The 12,416-nt window shown below is 43.5% G+C and overlaps 1 protein-coding gene across 7 annotated transcripts in view; it reads right to left on the reverse strand.

The window, feature by feature from the left end:
* The window catches only part of GNAO1 (G protein subunit alpha o1), a 305,692-nt gene that overhangs the window by 130,079 nt on the left and 163,197 nt on the right, over nucleotides 1–12,416 (reverse strand). The window contains exon 5 of one of the 7 annotated variants that reach the window (XM_024202258.3): nucleotides 11,336–11,355. The exons of the other annotated variants lie outside the window; for them this stretch is intronic. Within the exon in view, the coding sequence (XP_024058026.1) occupies nucleotides 11,336–11,355 (20 nt within the window). The remainder of the gene's footprint in view (nucleotides 1–11,335; nucleotides 11,356–12,416) is intronic. 7 annotated transcript variants of the gene reach the window in all.

The following is a 12,416-nucleotide window of genomic DNA, read 5'->3' on the forward strand; positions in this document are numbered from 1 at the left end:
AACTCTTCTTCCCCTCGCCCCCTCCTTTCGTGCGACTAGTGCCAGCAATAACAGTCGTACACGCTGGAGAGCACCTCGGCAGCCATTTTGTCCAGCCGCTGCCTGGGTACTTAGGGTGAGGGAGCGTTCCTTGTCCCTTTCTTTGCCTCTCTGCTCACAGGACCTGTTTCTCTGTTGCCCTGCACATGCTCTAGTCATTTACCCCTGGGCAAAGCGGGTGTGCAGTAATCCGAACGGCCGCATTCTACGCCCACTCGGCATTGGTGTAAGTGACGGCACAAGGGAGAGTGCAATGGAGAATCAGGCCCTTGATCTCGCCTTTCTGGCAATCAGACTTGACGTGAAAGGCTCGCACCAGTGCACGAGGAGAATTTCGCCTGCAGTCTCCCCACGCTCTTTCACTCACATTGCAGGACCTCCAGAAAGCGTCAGAGCCACGTTTCCTTCAAAGCAGAACGAGCTGTCAACCCTTTTACATCCTGTTTTGGAAGGGAGCATTTAGGCCCTGATCTGAAGACCACTGAACATGACGGGCTTTGGATCAGGTCCTTAGACTGAGGCAAGCTCCAATCTGGGGCAAGCTGACACTTCCCGCTCAGCTTGGGACACTTCTCCTTCTGCCTGGCTCCATGTCCTCTTCTTCCTTCCTCTCCGTTTGTTTCCTTCTGCCGAAAATCTCTTCTCACTTTACTGCTGTTCGGGCGTCCTGCTCTCCCTCTCCTTTTCCCCACAGGCTCTTTCTGATGATGAAGAGCTTTGAAGTCAATATGTTGCCTGATGTTCAAGCATTTTATTTGACTAAAGTCTTTACTTTATACCCCACTTGCAATCAATACGACATGAGCAACAGACTTGCAAAATGAGCACTGTTGGCTCAGGTTGGCATAGGAATTGTTTCTTGCTTGCTCCAATGCTGTGTGCAGAATTAACCTGTCTGCATCCAGCATCGTTGATTACTTATTCGTTATCCAGATAGCTACGAGGTGCAGGGTGCTTTCCCGGCAAGTTTGGAGATAAAGGGTTGTCTTCTCCTCTGCCTTATTTATAGTAGTTTGAACCTGGAGTAACTCCACTGAATTATTCGGGAATTCCACCAGTATAGCACGATCACAATCTGGCCCCAGGGCATCTGTCCTGGGCAATGCACAACAGCGCCAGTTTCAGCAACAACCCGGGTGAGATCTCTGTGTGCAGTAAATGGAAAATACAATACACCTGGTGGCACGAGTGAATTCTTGGCAGGGATTTGCCTATCCAAGTGCTTGCTGACGTGTGAGTACTTCTTGAATATGACTTGAGAGTCATGCAGTTTATCATGTTTCCTTCAGGGTTCGATTCATGATGCTCTGGGTATTCAGTATATCTCAAGTATTCAGTAAGCAGAGCTATGCTTGTTAGCCAATCCCTTTTGCTAGCTGATCAGGCACTAACTGTGCAAAATAGTCTCTCCACTTGTGGTCACTAAACATAGAGAGGAGGGGAGAAGCATAAACCCTTGGCACGTTTATTGGCAAAGCTGGAAATGAAAGGACTGAAGTTTTGCGGCCTCCCCTTTACATGCAGGAGATATTTCAGGGTGGATAGTTTAATGAAAGAGAGAGCTCTTGGGGGATGGGGAAGGAATGAGGAGAGGAAGATGGGACTTTAGGGATCTGGAGCTGCTACCTTGTAATGAACCCACTGTTGCAAAGCTTGAAATAATGAAATCACATGCAGAATTTGACACTTTCTGCTGGATCGAGTGGCTCCAAAAGGCCCCGATAAATCATAGAAGAGAATGGGGTGAAGCTAAAGGAATGGCTCGCCTTCCCTCTGCCAGAAAAGAGCAGCACGTGTGGATTTATGGTCCACTCCAGGAAGTGGTGTTGGGTATTCGGTAGGTACCACTCTTCCCTCTGAGACAGCACTGAACCAATGATAGACACTAGCTGGCACCATGCTGCAAGTTGTCATCTTTGGCATGAGACACCCAAGATCCTGTCTGCCGATGGTAACTAAACATTCCATGGCACTTTTTGCAAGTATAACAGTTTTTCCAACTAGAGCAATTTCATTATGTGGCCCCAAGTTTTCCTGCAGTTCCAAATGGATCCAGTCGTCTTTATAGCCTACACTGTTGTGTAATGTTTCTGTGTCCTGTTGAACAGCCTCACCACACGGTGCCTGAACTTCTTTGTTGTTGGAAATGACACCTACTTAGATGGCATTCTGTTCCTTTGTAAAGTACTTTGGAATTCTTTGGGCTATCCAGCACTGTATGAATACAATAAATCATCAGTTGTTATGGCATCATTCATTCAAACTGGACCATGTCATAGTTCAGAGTATGAAAATGTAGGGTGAGATTTTCAAAAGGATTCAGCCTTAGTCTAACCCTGTTCCAATTGAAGCCAATAGTAAATTGATGTCAGTGGGAGCTGATTCTGAAAATCCCACCCATAGGATATGATCGTTAATAAGAATAATACAAAAAGTAAACTTTTCAGATCTGTTTGGTTTTTTTGGTGTCTAATTTTGCACCAGTAGTCACTTGCATGCGTGATAACACATATACCCCAAATCAGCAAAGCACTTAAGCATTGCTTAACTTTAACCCATTGACTTCAATGAAACTGAAGTATTTACTTAAGTTAAACAGGTGCGTAAGTGCTTTACTAAATCAGGGTCTAGCCTGCCATGTGTGAGCAGGCAGTTAGCTATGTAAATGCTCTCATTTATACCCACATTTTAATTGCACCCACAGTTCATTGCAGGCACAAAATTAGATCCCAGGGTTACATACATAGCCCTTCCTTTTCAACTGATTGACGTTAAAAGCAAAAGGCTTGTGATTTCAAGAGGGACCACTCCAACTCGGCAGAGCAGATAGACAAGGTTCTTCTCTAAGGGCAAGGGAAAGACTATCGGACAGTACAGAAAGGAAATATTTTTGACTGGCGTCGACTCTTAGTCTGATATTAACAGTGAGTCCCAGTCGAGAACTGGTAAGACCTAGCCGTTTCCCTTTTGTCTCTTCATTGGTTTGATTTATTAGTAGTATTTATTTGTCTTTACAATCAGCATAGTCTGTGACTTGCTTTTTCCCGCTCTGATAAAACTGATGAAGACAGCACTGCAAAAACAACAACAAAATCTTCAAAATTGATAGAAGGCGCTATTCTGATTCATAAGATAGATCATTTTATTTTTCAAGTACCCCCTCACCTTGGCAAAACCCCTGAGGTCTCTGGATAGAATAAAATAATCTGTATATGTCTAGGAAGAGGTCCAGCACAGGGTCAGGGGAGTAGAGGTGGAATATTAATCCTAAATCACCCCTAATGCATGTCAAAAGCCCGTCTCATTTCCTGTCCCTTACAGGAAGTTGGCAATGGATAGAATTTTCAAAAACACCTAAGTGACTTGTAGTGACGCTATGGGTCTTATATCATAGACTCATAGGACTGGAAGGGACCTCAAGAGGTCATCTAGTCCAGTCCCCTGCCTCATGGCAGGACTAAGTATTATATAGACCATCCCTGACAGGTGTTTGTCCAACTTGCTCTTAAAAATCCCCAATGATGCAGATTCCACCACCTCCCTAGGCAATTTATTCCAGTGCTTAACCATCCTGACAGGTAGGAAGTTTTTCCTAATGTCCAACCTAACCTCCCTTGCTGCAATTTAAGCCCATCACTTCTTGTCCTGTCCTCAGAAGGTTAAGAAAAATAATTTTTCTCCCTCCTCCTTGTAACAACCTTTTATGTACTTGAAAACTGTTATCATGTCCCCTCTCAGTCTTCTCTTGTCCAGACTAAACAAACCCAAATTTTTCAATCTTCCCTCATAGGTCATGTTTTCTAGACCTTTAATCATTTTTGTCGCTCTTCTCTGGACTCTCTCCAATTGGTCCACATCCTTCCTGAAATGTGATGCCCAGAACTGGACACAATACTCCAGTTGAGGCCTAATCAGTGCAGAGTAGAGCGGAAAAATTACTTCTTGTGTCTTGCTTACAACACTCCTGCTAATACATCCCAGAATGATGTTTGCTTTTTTTGCAACAGTGTTACACTGTTGACTCATATTTAGCTTATGGTCCACTATGACCCCAAGATCCCTTTCCGCAGTGCTCCTTCCTAGACAGTCATTTCCGATTTTGTATGTGTGCAACTGATTGTTCCTTCCTAAATGGAGCACTTTGCATTTGTCCTTATTGAATTTCATCCTATTTACTTCAGATCATTTCTCCAGTTTGTCCAGATCATTTTGAATGTTAATCCTATCCTCCAAAGCACTTGCAACCCCTCCCTTGGTATCGTCCGCAAACTTCTCTATGCCATTATCTAAATCATTGATGAAAATATTGAACAGAACCTGACCCAGAACCCACTCGTTATGTACTTCCAGCATGATTGTGAACCACTGATAACTACTCTCTGGGAATGGTTTTCCAACCAGTTTTGCACCCACCTTATAGTAGCTCCATCTAGGTTGTATTTCCCTAGTTTGTTTATGAGAAGGTCATGTGAGACAGTATCAAAAGCTTTATTAAAGTCAAGATATACCACGTTTACCACTTCCCCCCATCCACAAGGCTTGTTACTCTGTCAAAGAAAGCTATCAGGTTGGTTTGACACGATTTGTTCTTGACAAATCCATGTTGACTGTTACTTATCACCTTATTATCTTCTAGATGTTTGCAAACTGATTGCTTAATTATTTGTTCTGTAATCTTTCCAGGTACAGAAGTTAAGCTGACTGGTCTGTAATTCCCCAGGTTGTCCTTATTTCCCTTTTTAAAGATTGGCACTAGATTTTCCCTTTTCCAGTCTTCTGGAGCCTCTCCCGTCTTCCATGACTTTTCAAAGATAATGAGATAGGCTCTTTTGAAAATCCCATGCAATTTGCTTCTGAATGCTGCTTAAATCATTAATTACTGGTACTTCTTGCTGGAAAGTCTTTTCATTGCTTCCAGAATGGTCAGCAAATGGGGACCGCAGCTAAAGTGCAGCAAGTTGATAATCTGTTCATGCAGACAGGGCCCGAAGAGGAGGGGTTAGGAACTGACTTGATTCACACTTTGCACTGGCTCTGATTAAAATGCAGCTCTCTGCACCTTGTTCCCGGAGGCATCACAATACATGGGACACAGCTGTTAACTTTGCCCGCCTCCTTCTTGCCCCCTCAACATGGCATACCCTCACATACACGGCATGCCCTTCCCGCAAAGATCTGCAGCAAGATCCAAAGGAGTAGGCAATGAACTGTCAGATCTTTCCCACAGATACACAGTTCGTTTTCCACTGTCTTCCTAGCTGCTATCTCTGGAGCAAGAGGCCAAGCGGAAAATTCCCTTCCCTTTCTGGTTTGCCTATCAGAATTAAGCTTTCTATAAACCTTCACATTTCGTGGGAGCCACAGAGCCTAGCAATGAGGCCCTTGATAGAACAGTGGCATGTTCCTCTTGTCCCTGCCAGAATCCGACCCTCCTCTATTCAGCTTTTCCAGCAGCAAGAGGCCAGTTCTGCCAAGTGCCCCCTCAACTGCCAGGAGAAAAGTAGCTAATCGAATGAATGAAAGCGCTTGGGCGACAGAGCACTTGTGCCGGTCTGGAATCCCAGCGCTAAGAATGGAGACACGCCTGGGTCTGATACTCATGGGATAAGGCCTCCATGCGAGTGAGCGCATGAGCCAATCCTGCTTCGCCCCCGCTTCCTCTCAGAAAGAGCAGAGCGTTCTGATCAGCGCGGAGACGCTGGGTTTTTCCAGTCCCTGTAGATATTATTGCTGCCTCAATTAGCTTGCATCAAAAAGACTGCTCCATTGATCTCCTTAAAGGCACAGCATGGCCAGTATTTGTTAGTTTTTGTTTTTGTTTTTTCCTTTTTGCAAGGCCTGGCTTCCTATCTTTCCAGATGACCCTCCCCACCTCCCATTGCCCAGATTGAGGAGAAAAACCCCATGCTGTTCCTTTCATTTCCTCAGACCTGTCAGTGGGGGAACATGTTTGAAGTCAGATTTCTTGCCTCAGTTTTAAACTCTGTTCGGTACCAAAATTAAAGAAGAATCACTGTTGATTTTCAGTTTAAATATTTAAAAGATCACACTGATCGTTCCTTCATGTCGTTCAATTACAGACGCTCTGGATACCCCAGGCTGGAGTAAATTGGCCTCACGCCATAGACTTGATTCCCACAGGGCTGATTTACACCAGCTGAGCATCTGGCCCCTTGGCTTCAGTTGCATTCTAATGCTTTTTCTCTAGGCCATTCCCCCAGGTCTTCATTTTTAGCACTAACATTAAATATTTAGAGCACAAAATGACTAATTTGTCTCTCTGCAGCCGCTACATTTTGCGATGGTTTGGGAATTACTAAAGTTACTTGTCACCTGCAGTACTGGAAGTTTAAGAAAAATATCTTACGTTTATGGAGTACTTTTAATCCCAAATAACTTTACAAGCGGCTCATGGGCAGCAGAGCAATCACTTTGCTCACTACTGAAATGCAGCCCTCTCCAGAATGGAATGCAGAAGCAATTTAAAATTATCCAGTAACAGTGTACAATGGTTTAGGACGGGAAGGGAAAAAGACCAGTGTGCCAAATTCTCCTCTTATTACAACCAATGTAGCTCCACTGACTGGTGCTGCTCTGTTACTTTAGGCCTTTCTATAACTAATAGAAACTGCAAGAGATATTTAGGGAGACAATGTAATTACACAGATTGGAATTTGGCCAAGGCACAGTTGTAGGCTCCACTCCATTCTTACAAAAAGGGCTCTTTAAAGACCACAAATGATCAGGATCTGAGTTTTACATCTGTCTTCCAAGACAATGCTTCCTACACCACATAGGACCTTAGTTCAATACTGGCTTGCAGAGGTTGCTACATGTGAATCGCCTTAAACCACTTCCTCCATAGTCATTTTTTCCTTGGAATGTTTTCCTTTAGAGGTCCCTCTTCCAAATACTGGTACTGATTTAGCCTGGGACATCTGATGAGGAGGCAGCTCTGTGCGGTATGGGTTAAAATGACTCCAATCTACTGGTTAACTAAATGTACTAGATTTCCAGTTTTCATGATGTTGGGATGCATGCTTAACACACAAGTGGGGGAGCAAAGCCAAGCCACCAGGAAGTAGTGATTGCTCCCACTAACCGAGAGAAAAAAAATGTGTATTGTGCTGATCTGTATCCAAGTAGGGTCATATCGTACCAGAGGAGGTATCTCCATAGCCATGCTAGATGTATAAACTTCTCGTTATACCGATAGCTGTCCACGTTAAACCAGTTCTGGAAATAATGGGCCTGATGCTCAGTTACTCTAGGGCCTCTTTATGCAATTTTGCAGCATAAAGGGGTCCTTACAGTTGACCAAAAAGACCCTATGGGAAGAGAGGGCCTCCCAGCAAGTGTAGAACTGGCAAAATGGCTGTACACTGGCCCTGCTTCCAGCACCCGGCATAGTGGGGACATGTCAGCTGCATGTTCTGGGTTGGCTTGCAGTATACTGCAGTATGACTATTCTCTGCTTCCCAGGGGCTGCGGGAAATAGAATGCTAGTTGGAGACACCCTGAGCTGCTCTAATTTAAATTGGGTGAACTTCTGGACAGGGCCCTGCCCAGGGAACCCAAAGGAGACTCAACATTAAGGCCGGTCAGGAAACTTAGGACAAAATGTTTTTTTCATCAGAAATACCAATTTGTCAAAACTGAAGCTGTTCGTGGAAGGGTCAGTTTCAACTAATGTCCCATTCCAAAATATTTTTGGAAAGTCATTGAAATGTCATGTTTTGACATTTTCAAACTGAGTTGTTCCATTTTTTTGGTTTGAAGTGACATTTCAGTTGAAATTTACATTAATTTATAGTAAAAATAAAAGTCTAAATAATAAAAAAAAGTTAGATTCAAAACGAAAGATTTAGATTGACCTGATCTAAACGTTCTTCCGCTTTTTGGTTTGCAAATTTTTTTGAGGTTTTCACTTTTTCTCCCAATTTGGGATGGGAAATTTTTTCAAAACGTCGAAAAGTCTCATGGGACTGAAAAAACGTTTCCCATCCAGCTCTTCTCAAAACCACGGTAGCCCTTCCTTTCCCTCCATTCCTCAAATGCGGGAACATAGTAAATAGGAATCAGGTCAAATATCATTGATTGACTGCTAGGTTTTATTCCCCACGCCTGTAGTACACACATATACCTGCACAGGATATGATACGTGTAGAGTAGATGAGATAGTATAAAGCTATTCTAATATTAAAGGATTCTGATGCACTATGCTGGAAAAACGCCATTGGGAAAGCTAACGTTGGCTTTCTCATCCCGCTTGCTGTGGAAAATCATTTTAAAGCTGCAAACATTCTTGCAGGGAGTTGGATTCTTACTCTCATCTCAGCAAGAGGAAAGCTTCCAGCCCTGGGCATTATACCAGGACTGATCTAGTCACTCTAGCTCCACTGCCTGCTAACAGAAATCACAGTAGTGTGGAATTGCATTTAAAAACTGAAGCAACGTGTGTTCATTTGGTGCCCTTTTCTCTCAGATACAAACAGCTGTATAATAAGAGTGCACAACAAGAGGATGAAATTCACCTCTGTGCAGAGGGCTAGACCAAGGCCTATGTATCTCTTATGGGTTTCACTGGGACCTAAATGATGCACAGTTTGTTCTTCTGGTCCTCTCCACAGGGATGAATTGCACCCATTCTCCATATCATTCAGGGAGTCTCAGTAAGGGGTCGGAATTGAATTCCACTTAGAGCAGTGGTTCCCAAACTTTAACAACCTGTGAACCCCTTTCACTAAAATGTCAAGTCTCGCGAACCCCCTCCTAAAAATGAATATTTCCAGAGATTTTCTGCTTTACTTGAGTATAAATTATAAGAGCAGTGATCTTGGAAATATAAAATGTGTTTTTATGACATGCTTATTACACATTATTTATTATTAATTATTATTTATCATTACAGTATTTTTATTACATTATGAAAATGGCAACACTCTTCCAAGATCTCACTTTCATAGCTTGTATCACTTTGAATAAGTCTGTTATAAGACAAGGCTCCTATGTTTCATCAAGGAGTGTCAGATGTGAAACAGCATGAAAGTATTTAAGAAGCCAACTCAAAGAGTTCCTCCTACACAAGCATTCAGGTCTTGAGCAGTCCAGGCAAACAACGCACGTTACAACAAAGCTTAAATTTGTTCTTCATAATAATTTTAAAAACAATATTAGCTGCCAGTTTAATTTTAAAACCAGCAAAAAATATCCACCTCCCTTTCCATTTCTTATAAGGAGTCTTGAAGTTTAAATCTCCTCAGTGTGATAGATGTGCTTGCTTTGATCTGCTTAGCTCTTGGAAGTCCAGGGGCTCCGGGCTGCTGGCCCCAGGCTGCCCGGGGTCCCTATGGACAACTCTGTCTGCCATTAGGGAAGTTTTTCCTGAGAACCCCCTGTAACATTTTGCGAACCCCCAGGGGTTCCTGAACCCCAGTTTGGGAACCACTGACTTAGACTATTAAGAGCAGCTGAAGGTCTGTACTGGATTGTCATTGGAAAAATGATTTCCCCTAGATTAGCTATAAGGTGACCTAAAACCTTGGGGCCAGATTTACAAAGGTATTTACGTGTGCAGATAGGCACACTGGAGTTTACAAAAGCACCCAAGTGAGTGAAGCGCCTAACTCCCATTGACTTTCAATAGGCATTAGGGTCCAGATCCTCAAAGGGATTTAGGAGCTAGGTGCCCCCACTGAGGATCTGGGCCTAGGTGCTGAACTTGCTTAGCTGCTTCTGTAAATCCCACTAGGCTCCTATTGGTGTCTCTAGGCACCTAAACACCTTTGCAAATCTGGTGGCCTAATCATAAGGTCTAAGTGAGACCAGAGGTCTGGGCACATGTCCAAAATGTATTTGCCTCAACACAGAGCAGAACCGAGTGTGCTGTACAAGCACTGCCCTGAAGATGTTGCAATATGTACAGACAAGACCGACACAGGGCAGGAGGGGAAACTGAGGCACAGAGAGATGAATTGACTTGTGTAAAGTCACATGGCATGTCAGTGACAGAACAGGCATTAAAACCCAGTCTCCTGACTGCCAATCTAAAGCACACTCCATTGGACAACACTATCTTCCCAAGTAAGAGTTGTATACTCTACTGGTTAAACCAATTCCTTCATCAAAAAATAACAATTTGCAATTTCTCTTTTTTCATTTGTTTGGGTTATGTTTGCTACCCCTCCCCTCACCCTGCAATGATTTAATAGGTTCCCCCTTTAAGGTAACTGTCCCATTTTAATGTTAACTGTTTTCATTGCCCCAAGCAGGGTAATGAACCCAGCCAGGATTTCCATGGGCGTGTCTGTAAATATCTCCAGACTGCTTTCTTCATTCTTCTTATCGTGGCAAGATGGCGGCTGTGCCAGCTTGCCATGCAAATGTAAAAGCATTTTGAAACCTCTGTCCTACATAAATATGAATGTATTTTCATCTAAGAGGAATCCATGATTGGAGAAGACGCAGTGTTTAATCATTCAGAAGGTTATTGTTTGAAGTGTTCACAGTCAACGGTGCCTTGAATAGTACAGCTAAAAAACCACCACCACCAACAAAACAACTCAAAAAAGAGGAACATCGTTTAACTTTCCTTAATGATGCTGTCTGTATGCAGAATCTTAAGTACGCTCATCCCCACGTGCCCTTCCCAGTCCCCTCCGTCCCCCACGTGCCCTTCTCAGGCCCCTCCATCCCCCACATGCCCTTCCCAGGCCCCTCCATTCCCACGTGCCCTTCCCAGGCCCCTCCGTCCCCCACATGCCCTCCCCAGGCCCCTCCGTCCCCCACGTGCCCTCCCCAGGCCCTGCCCTGTGGGCCAAACTCAGACGTGGAGGAAGGGAATACAATTCCATTCGTTGTCTTTCCCCAACTTTGGCCCTGTGAGGATGCTAGAGCAGCTCTACAATAATTCCCTGGCAATCAGTTTCTCTGCTGTTCTGACTTATTAACACTCCAAAAATATTTTTGAAGTGTGTTTCTTTAAGGAAGATAAAGGCAGAGGCTCTGGAGGGAGACCGTTGGTCTGACCCAGTATGGCCATTCTTATAGGCACATAAATCAGAGCAGCTTCAGGACCATTAAGTCTATATTAAATGCGGATTTAAGACATTGGCTTGAAAATATTAGCAAAATTCCTATAGCTTTTACCAACAGAGCTGATAATTGTAAATAATAGCCCCAGCCAGCTTCATGCTCTAGTGCAGGAAACATACGGCATCATTTTTATGCTAGTCCAGGTAGGCTATATTAGCAAATTTTAATGATGAAGGCTATCAAAAGAAACCCAGGTGTAGACACATACAGCCCAGAGCAAATCTCAGCTCAGTAGTACTATACTCCATATTGAAGTTTAAATAAAGCACCATCCATCCAACTTTTGTGTGAAATAATAATTAACATCTGATCCATTCTCATCACTATGGCAGATTTTAATAACGCCGGATCAATGGGGCTTCAATCTCGACTGCAGTGACCTTCAGAAAAGCATTACTAACTTCACTAGACTTATCATCAGGAGCTTTAATAACATCAGTGACACGGTCCGAATGGAACCCCTTGGCGACTCCTTGTCCATTGGATTAGGTAGGAATTATTCTTCAAAAGATCTTATTAATCAGAGTAATATCAGTGTTGCTTTCAGTGGACATTTTTAGCATATTTCAGACTATCATAAAGAGAGTGCTCCAAGAAGTCCAACCAATCAGATCCACTGGGATGGTTGACCATGCCCTAGCACTTATGGAACTCGGACATCTTAGACTTTTATATTTTAAAGTCATATCGAGAGAGGGAAAATGACGAGAAATCATTTTTAGTTTTGTTTAATTATTTCCTGCGTCAGTGCTTTATTTTGCATGGATAGAAATCCCTGAGGGTGTCTTCGTTTGCCTGGAAGTTCTGGGACAGATGCTCTCAGTTTCACTGTCTTATAACTTGGAAGCAACATTGTTCAGGAGCCAGAGTTTAATACCACCAGAGGTACACCTCGAGCATTAGATACATTTTGTAAGATGGCGTTTATTATTCTGCTCTATGACTCCTGGGTTCTATTCCTAGCTGTGTCACTGATCTGCTGTGCTGCTTTGGTCAAGACCTTTAAAGCTCTTTGCCATCACAATGGTCACCTTACTGGCAATCTTAGCAGAGACACAAAAGGTTGATTAAGCCATAAAGACCCGTCTCTCCCCCTCAGAGGTCATCTTTTCATATCAGTGAGAAAGCACATAGGTGGGGCACTCCCTCTGCCTGGGTTGGACCCGTAGTGAAATAGAGATGCTCCGATGAGCTCACTGAGGAACATGGTGTAAAGAAATCGATGTAGATAGGCAGGTAGATGACTTTGAGTCTAAAGTACAATCAATCCAGAGCCTTTCCAA

This window comes from Terrapene carolina, unplaced genomic scaffold (genome assembly GCF_002925995.2).
Source record: "Terrapene carolina triunguis isolate 2854851 unplaced genomic scaffold, T_m_triunguis-2.0 Scaffold130, whole genome shotgun sequence".
In the NCBI taxonomy this organism is placed as follows: Eukaryota; Metazoa; Chordata; order Testudines; family Emydidae; genus Terrapene; species Terrapene triunguis.